This window comes from Clarias gariepinus, chromosome 28 (genome assembly GCF_024256425.1).
Source record: "Clarias gariepinus isolate MV-2021 ecotype Netherlands chromosome 28, CGAR_prim_01v2, whole genome shotgun sequence".
NCBI lineage: Eukaryota > Metazoa > Chordata > Actinopteri > Siluriformes > Clariidae > Clarias > Clarias gariepinus.
In genome coordinates, this window is record NC_071127.1 from 13,324,864 (window position 1) to 13,343,884 (window position 19,021).

A 19,021-nucleotide genomic window follows, 5' to 3' on the forward strand; every position below is an offset into this window, starting at 1 on the left:
ATGAGCCATCATTACTATTCTGTTCTCTGTCTCAAGTAAAAAAAAAAAAATATTTTTTTAAATGTCCACTAGCTATTTACAAGGTAGCAAAGTGCCAAAGTCTACTATTCATGATATGATCTTAAGTTCTTCACTACATGCAACATTTATCAGGGTACATTATAGGTTAAAAAAAATACTGTTTATAAATTGTTTACAAATGTTGCGTAAGGGATTGAAATTCTGCAATACAAAACAAGCATAATATATAGCTATAATAAGATTTGCCCACATGCTACAGTTACCTGCAAATATATATATAGTGAAACCTCGGATTGCGAGTAACGCAGTTTGCGAGTGTTCCGCAAAACAAGCAAAGATTTTTAATAAATTTTGACTTGGAAAAAGAACAAGTCTTGGTTTACGAGTACCAAGTATCATGTATCACGCATGCGCTTTTTTTTTTGATGCCGAGCATCACATGATCACAACTGAGCCAACGTTTTCTCTTTCTCTTGCGCTGCGGAATTGTGGGTAATTGTCTCCCCTCCTTGGTCTTGGTGCGTGCCTCTTACTGGTATAATTAACATCTGTGCATGCGTGTACTGTTTACTATAACACTGACCACGTGTGTGTGTGTGCGTAAAACATATTTTATTTTGTGTCTGTATGCATGTGTGTACAGCGCGTGTGTAAAGCAAAAGCAAGTCTGTAATAACAGCTCTGAAATGTAATTTTTCGCTTGTAGATTCTGTAATTGTGTTTAATTAACGTATTTAAATGCATAGATGAGGCCAAGCATCAGTCCTGGTTTGACTTGAATACCCCTTGTATTTACACTTTGAACTTTTAGGATAAATCTAAATCTATTTTTAATTTTATATATATATAAAATAGATTTAGATTTATCCTAAAAGTTTAAAGTGTAAATGCATCTATGCATTTAAATACGTTAATTAAACACAATTACAGAATCTACAAGCGAAAAATTACATTTCAGAGCTGTTATTACAGACAAATGTATTAACCCAGTCGGATTTGATAATACAGCAAAGCTTCAGCGATCTTCACTGGTTTAATTAAAATTAATTTCTTGAACACAATAAAACAGCTAATGGACTGAAAGGTTAATCGGCTATGCGAAGTAAATCCCTAACACAAGCTCAGTTAGCCGCATACATACACTATGGTCAAAAGTATATGGACATCTAACCATCACATTTTTATGTGGGCCTTCCTCAAACAAACGTAGGAGCATACAATGTGTATAGTCTTTGGATTTTTGGAGTTAATGGGCACACCTAAAAATCTTTAAACACACCTAGAAGAGAAACCCCACAAACCTCTCAACCTGTCTCCTTCTGAAAAATGTTTCAACCTGGGCCTTCTAAAAAATGTATTTATGCTGTTTAAAGATCTGTTGAGAAGAGAAACCCAATGATTCAATGATGCCATGGTGAGTTATTGCTCTTAAATCCGGTATAAAAGGTAAGTCACTGTCCATCTTGCCAGCTGCTTGGCTGTGATTTTTGTGCAAACATCACCAGTACCTGGACATACCACTTCCTCTCACTCCAATCCACCTTAATTTACTTGATAAGAGAATCATGATTTGTGTAGTTATCCTTATGATGGTAATGTGGAGCACAGCTTGAATAGTGGTGGATTGTCTCAAGATCCACATGCATGTTCCTACATGAGTACCTCAAAGCATTGTGAATCACCATAGCAACCTCAACAATGGACTGTTCTTTCTGCTGCGGCCAGGAAAGCACTTCCGCTTCCTAAGGGCCAACACAGAGAGACCGAGGAGTAACTTTTTCCGCAGGCGATAAGAAATCTCAATCACAACGCCATATAGGACATATCATCATATCATCAGACGTTCCACTACTGTAGATTTTGAATTGTGGCTGTGTGGATTTGTGCTCATTCCACCATGAGAACATAAAAAGGTGTCTTCAGTGTCAAGTAAGAATGGTTTTGACCATATTGTGTATGTTTAGCATAGCTGCCAACTTTTTAAGAAAGCTTGGATTGAAATTGATTCTGTGCAACGCCCTAGCCATTATGTCTAACACAAACAAAACACCTTAACCTACATGGCTCCTACATATTCTTGCATTGTAGTGTTAAAGTGAAACAACAGATGCACGTGACTGAAACATTTGAAATATTCACCTAAACAAAAAAATATATATATGGCTACCTTACTCATCAGGCAACTCTCCTACGTGCTCTGTAGCAGCTTCCATGAAGGGCAACAGGGGCGTAGCACAGATACCAGGCCCTGTACATAAGCTGTCTAATTGTGGCCCCTTTATTGGGATCCTGTGTGGTCACCCCCACTATGACACCCCTGAGAACAGTAAAATTATTCACACAAGAACAGACAAAATTACAATATTTGATTGAGTTTAATCATACACAAAACACTATCACTATTTATATTCATAAGAACACTCAGGGGTTAACACATCTGATACCACATGCAATATTATGTGAAATGAAGTCATGCAGGATCCGTGGAACAAATAGAATGTATGAGGGATACAGCATAAAATCGTACATACTGTAGCTATAGAAAGGGGCACGGTGGTTTAGTGTTTAGTTCCGTCACCTTGCACCTCCAGGGTCCGGGTTCGATTCCCGCCACAGGGGGGAATATTCCCGCCACAGGGTCTGTGTGCATGGAGTTTGCATGTGTTCTGCGTGCTTGTTGGGTTTTCTCTGGGTACTTCGGTTTCCAGAGACATGCGGATTAGGCTGATTGACTTGTGAATGCTATCACGGACGTAAAAATAGGAATAAATACAATGACAATCACCACATTGGCCTCCACAGTCCCAGGTTTCCTTTAGCTGTGCGGTCAAAAAAAGTGCACTAGATATGAAAACTACTTAAAAAGAAGGAAAGCAAATAGCAGAGGTAATAATAATAATAACCACATAATTACTACTTTTACTACTAATGATAAACATGATGAAGAGAGAATTATCATTTATTGTTAGACTTGGAATGTGCTTATGAACATAAGTGCTACATGATTAAACATGGATGCAAATAGTTTTAATGCATTTCCTTCCTTGGTCACTGCCCTCACACACACTTTTAATGCTCCAGCTGGTGTGTGACTCTCTGTAAATGTATTTGATTGTTTTGTTTTGTGCGACTGATGCCTCACATAGCTGCGAATGTGTTTTAGTTTCAACCGGATTACGAGAATAATTATTTCTCTTTACTTGGACAGAACAAATCGGCGCAGGCTTGTGCTCGTGCGCTCCGGCTACAATACACCTGTGTGGCGAGCCGCCGTCAAAATAAAAGCCGTCTATAGCTGACTCGACAGAAAGTGATTTTGCTTGCGTCTTCCACAGACAATTGGTTTAAACATTAAAGCGTGATAAATTGCATGTGTGACACGAGAGCGCGTGAAGGTGAGTGATTGTGTCACTCTAAATGTGTTGAGAGTTGTAGAGCTTTAGTTATGTAGATACAGTATTATGAATTAATGCATATTCTGCTCTCTGTGTAAATAAATAAATAAATAAATAAGCTAACAAACAAAGATCTAATTAAGTCTACAAAATGCACTACAATATCTAGCTGTTCATTTGAGACCATTTTAATTATTAAATGGGGACTTTTATTTTTAAGTGAGGACTTTTTAGCTGTCTGTGTAAAACGCCTGACTATAATCAAAAGGTGAACTCTAAAAAAATAAAAATAATGAAAAATAAAAACTTACGGCATTGAAAAGACAACTATTAACTAGTTATTAATTTTGTTTTTTTAATGAGTAATTTTGGAGTGAATTGTGTAGAAATTTTTTATTACACGGCGATTTATCCGGCATTGCCGAGACAGCTGTTTTGCAGGAGGTTTGATCCAGAACTCTGAAACGCTGACTCTCACTGTATAGTGCTCACACAGAGCCGCGTGAAACAGCGTAAAGGGCCTGATCACTCTTGCTTAAGTGCACTGATGTGAATTAGGACGCTGCCCCTGTGCTCCAGGCTCCTCTCCACTTCTCTGTGCACTGTGTGCGGGAGTGAAGATGGCCGGGTCTCCCGGAGTCTCTGCGCTGTGTGAGAATCCCACCGAGGTGTTTCTGGACGTGTCCAAGCTGCTGCTTACTTACGCTGACAACATCCTCAGGTATCACTGTGTCTGTGTGTGTGTGTGTGTGTGTGTGTGTTAGAGGTTGACTCTGAACAGCTGCACAGATGTGTAATAATAAATGCCTCGTCATCTTCCTGAATATAAAGAGACAGAGTGTGTGATTATTGGAGTTTATACTCTTTACACTGAGTTTAAACCGGAGGGATCTGTGGAGTGCAGTGGAGTTCAACACTGTCTAAAGCACAGGGTACTAACTAAACAACTAAACAACCAACTAACTAACTAACTAACCCCAATGAGTCTAATAACTGATACACTACACTGTTATAATCTGCCACTCTCAAGATTTAAGATTTTTCAAGAGTTAAAGGTGCATTATTGACTTGACAAATATTTACATTGGTATTGACAAAGCTTAGAGATAATAACAGGATAAACAAATAAACAGAGTAGTGTAGAAAGAGTAATAATAAATAAATAAATGTGTATAAAATAAAAGAGTACAGACATTTAGTCAAAGATAAAGTCTCTCTATCTTTTTGTCCACCTCCCCTTTTTCTCTCTGTGTCTCTCTGTCTGCCTTTCTGTCTCTCTTCATGTCCTCTTTCTTTCTTTCTTTCTTTCTTTCTTTCTTTCTCTTCCCTCATTTTCTTTCTGTCTCTCTTCATGTCCTCACTCATTCTCTCTCTCATTTTCCTTCTTTCTTTCTCCTCCTTTCTGTCGCTTCCCTCACTTTTTTTCTGTCTCTCTTCCTGTCCCCTCTGAGTCTTTCTTTCTTTCTTTTTTTCTTCCTGTCCTCTCTCTGTTTTTTTCTTTCGCTTTCTTTCTGTTTCTCCCCTCACTTTCTTCCTGTATCTTTCTCTTTGTACTTCTGTCTCTCTCTCTCTCTCTCTCTCTCTCTCTCTCACTCTCTCCCTTTGCCTGCCTTTCCTGTCTTTCCCTGCACCGCTCCTAATCTGTCTTTCTCTCTCCTTGTACTGTATCTCTCTCTCTTTTTTTGTAACTCTGTCTTATTTCTGTCTTTCTCTCCCTATCCACCTGCTCCTTCCTTATTCTCTCTCTCTCTCTCTCTCTCTCTCTCTCTGTATCAATCTGTGTCTTTTCCTTATTTTTTCTCCTGTCTCACTGCATTTCTGTTTGTCTTTCTTTCTTTGTAGTGCTTTCTTTCCGTTTCTCTTCCTTCTCCTCTCCACATCTCTGTCTGCATTTCTATCTCTCTCCCTGCTTCTTTCTTTCTTTTTTTCTTTCTTTCTTTCTTTCTTTGTCTCTCTATCTTCTTGTGTCTCCTGTCACTGTCTCTTTTCTGTCGCTCTTATTTTGTATTTGTGTCTGTCTGTCTGCCTCTCTTTCATACTCTTTCATTGTATCTCTCTCTGTCTCTCTTTCTTTGTATCTCTCTCTCTCCATCCACCTGCTCCTTTCTTATTCTCTTTGTCCCTCCTTTTTCTGTCTTACTTCATTTGTTAGTCTCTGTTTTTCTTCATCTCTCCCCATGTCTCTCTCCCTGCTCCTCCCTTTCTTTCATTCTTTCTTTCTTTTTCTCTCTCTTCTTATATCTTATGTCACTGTCTCTTTTCTGTCTTTCTTACTCATACTCCTGTATTTCTCCTGTATTTCTGTCACTCTCTTTTTCTCTCTCACTGCATCTCTGTAAATCTTCCTTTTTTTGTCTCTCTCTCTCTCTCTCTCTCTGTTTCTGTTCATCCTCCTCTTCAATATTCAAGATTGACAGGGGATTAATTGGCATGACAGATATTTACATTCACGTTGCCAAAGCTTGGCAATAAGGCACAAAACTTACAGGGGTAGTTAACAGTAAAAAGAGTAATAAAAAATAGAAAGGTATATAAAATAAAAGAGTATAGACATTTAGTTAAAGTCAAAGGTAAGGTGACTTGTAAACATTGTAAAAAAAAAAAAACATAAAAAATAATAATTATAATATTTATTCTCTTTCTCTATATATCTCTCACCCTTTTTTCTCTCTCTTCCTCTCCCGTTCTTTCTTTCTGTCTGTCTCTCTCCTTGTATCTTCCTCTGTCTCTGTCACTTTTCTGTCTCTCTTTCTTTGCATCTCCCTCTTCATCCACCTGCTCCTCTCTTATTCTCTCTCTCTCTCTCTCTCTCTCTCTTTCGCTTTCTCTCTCAAGATTTAAAGGTGCTTTTTGGCGTGACAATTATTTACACTGGTATTACAAACCTCAGAAATAAGACACAATAAAATAACAAAAGTAGATAAAATAACGAGAGAAAGAATATAAAAACAGAATAGTATCAAACAAGTAATAATACATAAAAAATTGCATATTAAAGAGTACAGACATTTAACACGCTCTCTCCTTGTATTTCTCTCTCACTCACTGTCGCTTTTTTCAGTTTCTTTGTATTTCTGTCTCTCTCTGTTTCTCTGTCTATTTCTGTCTTTTACCTTTTCTTTGATTTATGACATTTTTTTACTGTTCAAACATGTACTTTTTTAAAATTGTAACTAATTAATTTTATGTCTTTATTTCTGTATTTATTTACTATTTATTTACTTATAAAGAAAAAAGGTCTCATTCTGTCTCTCTCTCTTTGTCTGTCTTTCTTTATCTCTCTCTCAAATTTGAAGATTAATGTTTTCTTCATTGTTACTACAAATTGAAACATTTGTAATGGCAAAACCTGATTACAGACTTTGGGGTTAAATAAAAAAATTAACTATCGAAAGATAAAAACCTAACAAATGGAAGGAGAGGAAAAAAACAAAATAACAGTGTTTGTGTACATGTGTGTGTTTGTTAAATGACACATTTACTCACTGTTTCTTTCTCTCTCTATCTCTCTCTCTCTGTATTTTTTTCTTCTTTTCAGGAACCCCAATGAAGAGAAGTACCGGTCGATCCGTATAGGAAACCCGACCTTCTCCACTAAACTCCTTCCTATTAAGGGAGCGGTCGAGTGCCTGTTCGAGATGGGCTTTGAAGAGGTACCTGATTCTTACACATTAGTACCCCAGACCCTACACCTGCCCCCTTTATACACTACACACTTTTCCTTGTGTTAGTCAATGTTCAGTGTGCAGTGTGTAACGTAAGCTTAATGCGTTGGTGTCGTAGAGTAAAATCTTTCCAAAGTTTATGATTCATATTTCATAACTAAAGAACAACCAGTCATACACGAAATATATTATTTCATCTTCACTTCGGTTATTGCACGGGTGAGAGTGCTGTTGTGCTGAATATCGGCTCGGCTCTGATTCAAATCATTTTGAGTCACTGAAATTGCACACACAATGTAGGCAAAAGATTTTGACCAATTAGAGCTTAGCCTCAAGTTTGTTTTGTGCCCCCCCCCAAAAAAAATGTTTTTCACCAGCCGCCACTGATATATATATATATATATATATATATATATCTGTTTACTGTATATTCAGTCTAACCTAGTAGAGGCTGTATTCAGATGTCTTGTTGACCTTCCAGGCTGAGACGCACTTGGTGTTCCCGAGGTCTGCATCTGTAGATCAGCTGAGACGTGTTCGTGAGACAATAGCTGCCGAAAGAGACCAAAGACTAGGAGCGGACCAGCGGGCATCGAGTTCGAGCACTCCTACCTCCGTGTCGTCTCCTGCTCCGAGTCCCACAGCGGCGTCTGAGCCTCAGCGCCCCATAGAACCGCCTCTGTCTGTGGTAATGCGCGAGGGTTTTTTTTTCCTGCACAAATAGCTAGTATCATTATAATGAAAATATCTCACATAGAGTATTCTTTTTCTATATTTTTTCTTTTTCATGTTGCAGTTAGGTGGCAGGTCTTTCCTTGGGACGCTGCAATCAAATTTTCAGCATGTGATGGTGTACGAGAATGAGGGACTCCAGCAGAAAGCGCTGCGCTGTATACCGCATGACGAGCTCTCGTCCAGAGCGAAAGACCGCCTGTGCAAAGCCAGAGATGCAGACCCGGGTAAGAGCTCGGCACTCGCTGTTACAGTCTTGTTCTGTGGTGAATAATCCTAATTTCGGAAAATCCTCAGCAAAACAAAGTTCACAGTCCAATACAGTGGAAAACAGCTGAGACAAAATGACTGCTGGGATTCCCCTGGCGATTTGAAGGCGCGGAGACAACACTGTTTTAACAGTTTTAACTGATTTAACCTGTGAGATTATTTTCCTTAGTCGGCAGAAACTTTTGCCACATGATGGCAGTCTGGGGAAAGGGGACAGATTTATAATAATAACATAATATTAAATTATTTGTCACATGTACGTTACAGCGTACAGAAATTATTTTTTGCATTTCCCAGTTAGAATCCAAAGTTATACTCTGTGTGTGTGTGTTTGGATTTCCCCCCCGATCCTTTCAAACTCCTGATCGCGCTGCATCACTAGGCAACTCAGGCAAAGTAGGAGTAGGAGTGCTGTACAGGTAGGAGGAGTACTCCTCCACAGGGTTAGATAATGTTTCTGTGGTTGGAGGAGAAAGAGAGAGAGAGAGAGAAAGAGAGAGAGACTATGTCACCCCTATCCCTGAGACCACAGCAAGTTTTCCTTTCTTGGACTCTCAGACATGGAAGGCTGTGGCATCATCAGGGAGTCTGTCTATTTCTCTCTTTAAGTTAAGACAATATAACACCTGTCATGTGATAAAGAAACGGGAAAGCACAAACCTGTCTGTCTTGACAGAAAAAAACATGTTAACCCTGTTACGTCCCATCACATTTGTTAGATAGATAGACAGATAAATAGATAGAGTGGACAGACAGACAAACATACAGATAGATTGACAGACAGGTAGACAGATCGTATACAAAAGAATGTATACAAAAAAATAATTGTAACATATTTTTAATAAATTAAACTAAGAAAAAAGAAACACAGCCCAATACTGTGACATGCTGAAGGAATAAGAAGAAGACACGTTAAAAATAAGCTGCAGATTTGCGTGGAATTAAAGTGGACAGCTGTATTAAGCTGTTCTGCTGCTTATGAGGTTGAGGAAGCCTTTATCCAGCGTTGAGTAATGCATGTAGTCTTTTTGCATTTCAAAACTCGTATATATTTTTGCCCTGAAAAATCCATCCTGAAATTTGGTCTGTAGTGTTGTATTGTATTTTTATTTTTTTCTACATTGTAAAGAAACACTGAAGGCGTCCAAAAGTGCATAAATCTCCTTCGAACAGTTGATATTGAGATGTTTCTGCTATTTCTGCTCTGTAAAGACTTCATAACGCCTCTAATCTGAGGTGCTGTTAATTGGTCATTTTTCAGACTGATAACTCTAAATGAACTTCTCGTCTGAGGTAGAGGTAGGTTTTGGTCTCGCCCTCCTGGGACGGCCTTCATGAGAGCCAGTTTCATTATGGTGCTTGATGGATTTTGCAAATGCACTTAACAATACTGTTCTTGCAAAAACTATTACAGAAAGGCCGACCTCTGTGTCTTAAAATAACAACTAACTGTTGTTTTTCTTGTTGTTTCGTAATTACCTAATTCCATATGTCTTATTTTATAGTTTTGAAATCCCCAGTATTGTTGTAAAATGTAGAAAATATATCACCAAACAGAAAAAAGAAATTTGCAAGTGTTCTAAAACTTTTAAACGGTAGTGTATATATAAACGTTATAATGGCTTTAATTCTTAAATACTTAAAGCATTTTTGTTCAATCCCTTAAATTAAAGCTGAAAGATCTACAATTTAATTACATTGCTTTTCTAAATCACCTGTGTTGCTGTCCAAATATTTATGGACCAGACTGCATTCCTAATCTCCTGTGTGTAGAGTCTCTGTCTCGTAGCTAAAAGAGAAATGACTTCTTTCTTTTTTTAGAAATAATGCCAGATTGTTAAACATAAAAATATATATATATATATAGATGTAGTTACTAATAATTAATAATTACTTAAAATAATTGTAAACAAATTTATAATTAAGTTATAATTCGCCCCTAACACACTTTGCTGCCTGCCAGTGTGTGAATAGTTTTGAGCACCACCTGCAGGATCATAAAGAAACTGCAACATTTTTACCACCTTACATTCAATCATACTGTATATAAACAAAATAATGTTTTTTTTTATTATTAATTAGTTAATTAGTTTTTTTTTGTTTGAGTCAGTGTGGCGATACATGGATTGCCATAAAAAAGTACTGTGATACGTAACTGAATCGTTTTATTTATTTATTTATTTATTTATTTATTTAGAGTGTAGTCTTGCTGTGGAGGACATGCTGGTGCTGGAGCTTTTACAGTGGTTTAAACAGGATTTCTTCTCCTGGGTGGACAGCCTGCCGTGTAGCCGGTGCGGGGGTAGCACACACTCCTCTGGGTCTCTCCCACCATCTACAGACGACTTGCGCTGGGATGCTGGTCGTGTGGAGAACCACTACTGCAACGCCTGCAGCCTCACCACCAGATTTTCGAGGTACTGTGTTATTACAGCTTCTTTATCGAATGTGAAAGAACACTTATTTAAATTATTTTTAATAAGGCGAAAAGTGGGAAGGCATCACGCCATGGTTTCTATTAATGTTTGTTGTTTACTGGAGCGAGGAGAAATGTTTAGAATTACTTAATAAGTGGCAATGGGGATCATGAGGGACCAGTTGATACGGTATTATCATGATACATCTGTGGTGATTCGATTTGTATTGCGATTCTGTAAGTATCATGACTTTTTAAGATCCTGATTCGATTATTTTTTTTTACTTAATAAGTTTGTTAGAATTCTAAACAAACTTAACTCCAGGAGTGAATGTCCTTGTGGGGAAAACATGGGTTTTGTCCTAGTCATGAATTTTTTTCAATTTCTATTTGCCCAAAACGTGATTTTTATTTTGAGCAAAAAACAGCATGGGAATGCATGTTTATAGTGAAGTTTCACAGATCGTTGATGGAGGTCACATGTGTTTTTATGCTTAAATGAATTATGTGTCACTGTGCGGTTTAACAAACAAAAACACATCTCTAAAAAAAAACCTTCAAGAAGCCTGGAGAAATTATTCCTCAAGTCTATATTAGAAATGCAAGGCAGTCTGGCTCTATGGGAGCAAAATATGAAGACTTTTGCACTTTTCTTAAGAATCAAAATTCCTTCAAGTTGAGTCAGACCAGATCCTGATGCCGGGGTAGAATTGTACTCAGTTTGAATAATAGACTTTGTGTGATTTAATATATTTTAATTATTAGATTCAGTTAATTATACTACAGTTTATTAGATTGATTTAAGATTCAGAATTGATTCACACTTATTGCAAATTGCTTTCACATCTTCCACAAATACTCGTGCTTTACAGGGTTTTTTCTCAGTTGCTTTGGAGCGTTTTTCTAATCATTATTAACTTTTGCAAGACTGAGTGCGTTTCTCAAAACAATTGGTACAAACAGCACAGCACAATGGATTGCCTGCAAAAGCCTGCAACTTGCTCCAAATCCTTAGTTCATCCTTCTGAAAGTCCTTATATCTGTGTTTAGTCAAAATAGTCAGTCTTACAGTGAACTCTGTAGTTAATGTCTGATAAAAATGACGGCTAGGATTTGATGCTGATTGAAAATGCACGAAGCTGCACTTTGTCAGTACGGCAAACAGTATATCAATTTCAGTAACACAAACTTGAACATAACTGTATGTACTATATGTGGAGGATTGATTGACCGTTTTTTTTTTAGTTTAAGACGTATTGACGGACCATTAAAATGCGTTACATAAAAGAAAAAAAAAGACTGTTCTACACCAGTGTACAGCACAAAAACACAATACTAAATGAGAAATGTAAAAATAGGAAACGCCCCTTAGGGTGCAGCGCATTATAAGGAATGACAGTGCTGTTATTCTACACTTCCAGACTTTCCTGCCTGACAGGCCATAGTGTCTCTTCCTTATCACAACACAGGACTGAAAGAATTCTTTCAGTTACATACCGCATCCACTGCAGCTGGGGACTTTTAGAGAACCGGTTCATCATTGGTTAATCAATATCGTTTTTACATTAGTGAAGTGAGAATTCACCTGAGAGCTGTTCATCAATTTACGATTTAAGTAAAAAAACAGCAAACAGCAAACAGACATGTTGTGCATAATTGTTTGCAGTAACATGGACTAACCAAAGTGTTTGCAATTTGTTCAAAAGAATGAGAAATTGTTTTTTGATGTACACTACCACTCAAAGTGGTAGTTCCTGATTATTTCTTTCTACATTGTAAAACAATGCTAAGGGCGTCCAAAATATGCAAAAATGTTTAAACAAACACAAAATACACGAGGCAGCCATCTGTGTGCATGTATGCGTTCGTAAGTCTGATTTGTTCTTAAGTCCGACAAAGTCAGTCTTATATGTCTTTAATACAAATATACCATGTAGAGCTCACCAATCCACCCGAATAAATCTTTGTTCCATTTCCCCACACTGCTATCATGTGGCAAAAAAAACGTAAGAAAATTAATCTCACAGAGCTGTTTTCCACTGAGTTGGACTGTGAACGAGGCATCACGGTGATGTAGTGGTTAGCACTGTCGCCTTGCACCTGCAGGGTCAGGGTTTGAGTCCTGTTTCTGTGTACATGAAGTTTCCATGTTCTCCCGTGCTTGGTGGGTTTCCTGTATTTCAATTTTAAGAGAGTGTGGCTGCTGCTTCTTCTTTTTTTTTGGAGTTTATACGCATATGGTGTAATACTGCCACCTAGTGGACTAAAATGTGGAGCGGAAGAAGAAAAAAGCTTAGGAAATTGTGGTGTAAATCTCATTTAAACAATTGACAGAGTTATACATTTTAGATACTTTTAGACATTTTTAATACTTGTAAGAAATATAGCAACTTAAGACAAATTAATAAACATTAGTACTATCGAATCGAATCAAACATTGCAATGCTAAAAAAAAATCTAATCAAATCGACATTCTTCCTATGATTACCAGCTCAGTGAAATAAATTTGTATTTGTTGTTCTATGTGATACTACATATAATGGGTTAGAGTTAGAGGTTTATAAAATATAGATCAAGTTTAGTTACACTACCTGGACTTGGAAACCATCTGTTTTTTTTCTGGTTAGGTACAACAACCCTGAGAAACTGCTGGAGACCAGGAGGGGGCGCTGTGGGGAATGGGCTAACTGTTTCACTCTGTGCTGCAGAGCACTGGGGCTGGAAGCCAGATACGTCTGGGACGCAACAGGTATCCACTTTTTTTCCCCTCAGACTTTGGCAAGTAAACATGTCATCAGAGTTTAATGTTCAAATCAAACTGGGACTTTTGATTATGCAGAATACTGAAGAGAGAGAGAAAAACTAAGTTAGGGAACTAAAACTAAAAGGAGTAAAAAAATTCCTTTATTTCTCTATATAATCCCCTGCAACACTAAGGCACATGCCTCAGTGTATCATTAGTGATTGGATACCATCAAGGTAGAATGTTTTGTCAGTACGCCAGAGCCATGATTAGACTGTCTGCTTAATGTCTAAAACGCCGGCCTCCCAGGAACCTTAAATTTCCTAAAATATGTGGAAATGGCATGGAGCGAGGTCAGGACTGTATGGGGAATGTGCCAATAACTCCCAGCCGAGTTCCTGTAATATACAAGTGGTGTTGCTCAGTCATTGTGTGTACAGTTCTTACTCTCCCGCAATTTGGCAACAAGTTATACTTTGCTTTTTATTTAGAATTTTTTTAATTTCTTTTTTTTCTCCACTCATCAATCCTGGATGTACGGTCTTATTTAAAGCATTTGCACTGTTCAAATGTTTTACTGCGTCTACGAGTCCCAACACTATACTGTGCTTGAAGTCTTCTTTAAATGTCAATCAGTTCAAATTCAAAAATTCAAATTTTATTTGTCACATACACAAACATACACAGTACGAAATGTAGTGAAATGTATTATACGACTGCCATTGACCCTAGAAGAGAGTTAAATTTTACGAATAAGAAATAAATATGAATAAAAGAAATACGATAGAAATTAAATTACAAAATTAAATTAAACTAGGAAAAATAGAACTAAAAATAAAAATAGAAATGTGCTATGAAAAAATAGAACTAAAAATAAAAATAGAAATAGGATGTACAAAATAGAAATATACTGTGCAAATTGAAATATACTTTACGGTGTGTGCAAATATGCATGGAACAAAGTGTCTTAGTGCAGAGGTTATTAAAGTGACTTTGTGCACTGGTCCAGGATGTAAACGTAAAACTGTAAAATGTAGTGTAGTTGTGAAGGTAGGTGTGCAAAGTTATTAAAGTGTCTTTGTGCAATGGTCCAGGATGTAACGTACGACATGTAGTGTATATATGAAGGTAGGTGAGCGTGTAATTGTCCATAGTGTTCATGGATGTAAGAAGATTGATGGATTTGACCAATTATGAAAATATTGTGTAGTTCTGCATAGTTTTATACCTTTTAAAGTCATGGTTTGACCCGAACACCCCTATATTTGTTACTTTATGTCATACTTGCATATGTAGTGTGTGGTTTTAAATCGGTTTGTGTTTTTTAGATCATGTCTGGACGGAGGTGTACTCTCAGTCCCAACGCCGCTGGCTGCACTGTGACCCCTGTGAAAACACATGTGATAAACCTCTGCTCTACGAGATGGGCTGGGGCAAGAAGCTTTCCTACATCTTCGCTTTCTCAAAAGATCAGGTCTAAATATTTTGGAGATTCTTGGATAAAATTTGACAAAATGTTCGGATTGATCGATAAATTAGAAGCAAATTGTCATTTTTATACCATTACATTAAGCTCTTTATGGTCTTTAATTTCCTGGAGTTGTATTAGGAATAAGCAATATGGCATAAAGGTCATGTGATCAGCAGTATTTATTATAAAGCTTGTGAGTGCCTGTAATGATTTATCATTATATCAACTGTTTTTAACCAGTTCTTCATTGTTAAAAAAATATTAAAAGTTATCCAAGTTGTATTCAGAGCAATAACAATATTATATCACGATTATTGTTTTTACTTCCCTAATCCATATCAGAGATGTATCTTCATGCTGTATTTATATAGAGATTTCTATATATAACATATTTCCAGGGGTCAGTTATGAAGGACTCTTAGGTTAGTGGCGGATTACATTAAACAATTTTTTGTTTACAATTACAGATGGTTGATGTAACGTGGCGCTACTCCTGTAAGCATCAGGAAGTTCTTTCCAGACGTAAGCAAATTCAGGAAACATGGCTGCTACAAAATATTAATGAACTTAATGCTGTGGTAAGTATTGCAGATAGGTGTAAGATTGTAATAAATTTAAAATGATTTTCACCCACATTCATGAAGTTCCTAATAATTAACAAAAAACTTTTTGAACTATATGTTAGAATTTACACAACTACTCAAACCATTGACGCATTATTATTTTTTCCGACAGATTTCTATATACTCTACATTTCTTTTACCTTATTTATACAAGATCATCGTCTGCACCATCCGTTGTATGTACGTGCGTGTGGGGGTGCGAGAGAACTGAGTTGGCGTCACCGGTTTAAACTAATCAATAGTGAATAATCATAATTTTGGAAAAACCTTCATTCCTTGATTGAGTTGACAGTCCAATACAGTGGAAAACAGCTCTGAGACAAATGGTGTCCGGAATTCCCCACGCGATTTAAAGGATTAATTTCCTTAGGCGCGATTACAGTTTTTGGCCATTTGAAGGCAGCGTGGGGAAAGAGCACAGCGATTTAGTCAAGCGGGTTGGTATGGTTTACATTGTATTTTCATGTAAAAGGCAATGTAAGACTCACTTTGTCGGACTTACGAACAAATCCGACTTACAAACGTGCGTAAGTTGGAGACTACTTGTAGTAAAATATTTGACCTTTAAATCACAGCAAATGTTTTTAAATAATGACTCCGTTATATAATAATGTGATCTGTTTTATTACCTGGGTTGCTGAATTTACACACCTGGTTGGCTTTTATTTTTATTAATTAATCAATTTACGAAACAAGCTTGTATATCATTGAGATGATGAATGCTTAATTGTGGTTGGTCAGAAGGTGTTAATTCATTTTTTATAAAAGAATGTAATTAAAATGACAGTTCATATTCACTGCTTGTTGAAATATCTCTGTAAATAATGGTGCACACTTGCACTCGGCATGAACAGATTTCTGACATGGTGAAATTTTCCATAGTAAAATGTTTTTTTTTTTGGGTGTCTGTGCATAATCCCTGACAAATCGCTGTTAAAAAGAGAGAGCCATGAAAAAACTCCTCTTTGAAATAGCTCCTCTTTGCCTAGAATCACATCATAATAACCTGGTGTTGATTTTCTTACACATCCTTATACAACATATTTGGATTCTGCATGGACTGTGTGTGCACAGAGGCAGCAGTCACTGAGCTCTGAGAGGAAGCAGGAGCTGCTGGAGAGGTTGTTAGTAGAGCTGGTAGAGTTCATTTCTCCTAAGAGTCCAAAGCCTGGTGAGATGGGAGGACGGATATCAGGTTCTCTTGCCTGGAGGGCTGCTCGAGGAGAAACCGGTGGTGCTGCTGCTGCTTCCAAAGTGGTAAGAGATCCTCTTTGAATCCCTGTTGCAAGTCTGTCACGTTTCTAAGTCTTTTCAGCAACCAATGCAAATTTTTATTTATTTATTTATTTTTTTCCAGAAAGACTTTGTGTTTATTCCTACCGAGTCAGAGAAGCAAGCTAAGACGTTCCACCTGCAATACAACGTGGTCACAGACTGTTACTGTAGACTACACAACAACCAAGAGAAGATCCCTGGCTGGGAAAACGGAGTGTGGAAGAATGAGTCTGTGTTCAAGAAAGAAGAACAAGACTGGAAGATGGTCAGTGTGATGTTGTAGAATAATTTGCCTGTCTTGACTTGATTTCGCTCATGCTTTATACATAACATTTTCCCGCGTAAGTCGTTCTCTCGTTTATTTAGGCTCTTTCTGTTATGTCCTTCAGTGTGTCTGTGTTTGGTTTTTAGGTGTACCTCACTCGAACAGAGGGCTCTTTATCAGGCAGGCTATGCTGGAGGATTGTTTGTGCTCCTGTGGGAATGACGATTAAATCAGTCTCAGTCAGAGCTGTCAGTCAAACCTTCCACTCCGGTGCTGTTCACTGGAGATTACGCTCTCCGCAATCCACCTTCGAGTTTCCTGGAGGTATAAAAATCCAACTACTACAGATCAGACACCCAGGATTTTTTTTATATAAGTAGCTTATCTGTTATATGATGACGATAAGTGTTTATCGGATAATAATCATGTACTATACAATTGCCAAACCGCAAATGATTACTATGCTTATTCGTTCAAGCTGTTGTTTACACTAATACCTATACAGAGCCACATCGTATGAGTCAAAACCCATGTCAAGACTGACACCTAAACAACAGTAACAATTCTTCAGGCACAAAAGCTCTCTGTTGAAAAGACTGCAGAGTCTTCATATTATACTGTTGTTACTAAGCTGATCTGTGTGTTTTAAAATTATCTTCAGATGGTAGAGCAGGTGGTAGTATCTGCATCTGGAAATATGTCCAAATCACTGAGAGTTTGAAGTTAAATTTGTCAGCGTTCGCCGTTTATAGAGTAACCCGGACTCGTCAATCGTCAACCGAATGCACTTTTGCGTTAACGATGTTATCGTTTGGTTTCGCAGATGGCGAAATGCACTCGGCGACAGGCCTCACAGGCTCTGCGGAAGTGGTGGTAGAAGCGGAGCTGAGCGGAGGAGATGGAGATGCGGCGTGGCAACACGCCCAACTGTTCAGACAAAGCTTGAAGGACACGGAGACGTCTTCATTTGAGATTGTTGTGGAAATGGAGGACGTGTGATAAGAGCGCTTCGACAAACAAACAAAAAAGTGTTCCGGGAAGTCTGAGTTAATGTGAGGACAGACTTGAAGCACAGTCTCACTTTTCCAATGATGTTCTTTTCATTAGAAAAGTCTAAAAATACTATTATTTCTAAAAAAAAAAAAAAAAAAAGGGACAGAAAAGTGCTATTTAAGGTACTATATGTATCATTGTGACTCTCTTGTATCGTTATAATTAGGTGATGCATCGATACAACTTTTTTTGATACAGATTTTAGAGCGCCTGATAGCAGGGTTGCATCTAATTTTAATCTTCTTTAGAACAATTGTATTTGTAACAAATGTAATTATCCCATTTCAAAAGCCAATTAAAACATTTTCCTCGAGTGTGCTGTAAGAAATGATGAGAAATGTTTATACTGATCATTCAGCAGCACAGCGTTTAATGATGAATACCTCTAGTGTGTTCTGGTGTTATTGATTATTGCTGCAAGAGTTTATCTCAGTCACTCAAGAAAAAAGAAAAGACCAGACAGCATTTTGTCTTTATTTGTCTTTGTGAAAGAAATGTTGATTTATTTACTTTATTATTTAGCTGTTTTCAGTAACTTTATTAAATGAATTGTTTGCAGTCTCAGAAATATTATTTAATTTTTATCTATTATTTAACCTGTCTTGTGTTTCTGTATTTGTCTGTCTCTGCCTCTTTCTGTCTGTCTTTGTCCATATATGTCTTTGTCTTTCTGTCTGCTTCACTTTGTCTCTTTTTGTCTGTCTTGTGACTGTTTCTGTCTCTCGGTGTCTCTGTCTTCCTTTTTTTCTGTCTGTCTATTTGTCTTTCAGTCTGTGTGTCTCTATTTGTCTGTTTCTGTATTGTCTGTGTCTCCCCATGTCTCTAGCTGTCTGTCTGTGTATCTGTCTGTCAGTGACTGTGCCTCAATCTGTCTTGTCTGCTTTGTCCATCTTTCTTTCTGTGTCTGTCTGTTTCTTTATGTCTGTGTCTCTCTATCTTTTTGTGTGTTTGCTTGTCTTTCTTTGTCTCTTTCCGTTTGTCTCTCTATCCATCTGTCTGCCTCTGTCTGTTGGTGTCTCTAGTTGGTTGTAGAGCCGGACTGCTTCTATCCCTATTTGTTTGTCTCTTTCTATGAATTTGCTTGACTCTGTC

The 19,021-nt window shown here is 37.4% G+C and overlaps 1 protein-coding gene across 1 annotated transcript; it reads left to right on the forward strand.

Moving 5' to 3' along the window:
- Positions 1-3,912: 3,912 nt before the first annotated feature.
- Positions 3,913-18,487, forward strand: ngly1 (N-glycanase 1). The gene is made up of 12 exons (XM_053489636.1): positions 3,913-4,137; positions 6,955-7,069; positions 7,563-7,769; positions 7,878-8,040; positions 10,281-10,500; positions 13,127-13,248; positions 14,571-14,716; positions 15,181-15,291; positions 16,411-16,593; positions 16,694-16,876; positions 17,023-17,200; positions 17,700-18,487. Exons 1-12 carry the CDS (start codon positions 4,037-4,039, stop codon positions 17,873-17,875), a joined length of 1,905 nt encoding a protein of 634 aa, XP_053345611.1. The 5' UTR covers positions 3,913-4,036; the 3' UTR covers positions 17,876-18,487.
- The last annotated feature ends 534 nt before the right edge of the window (positions 18,488-19,021 follow it).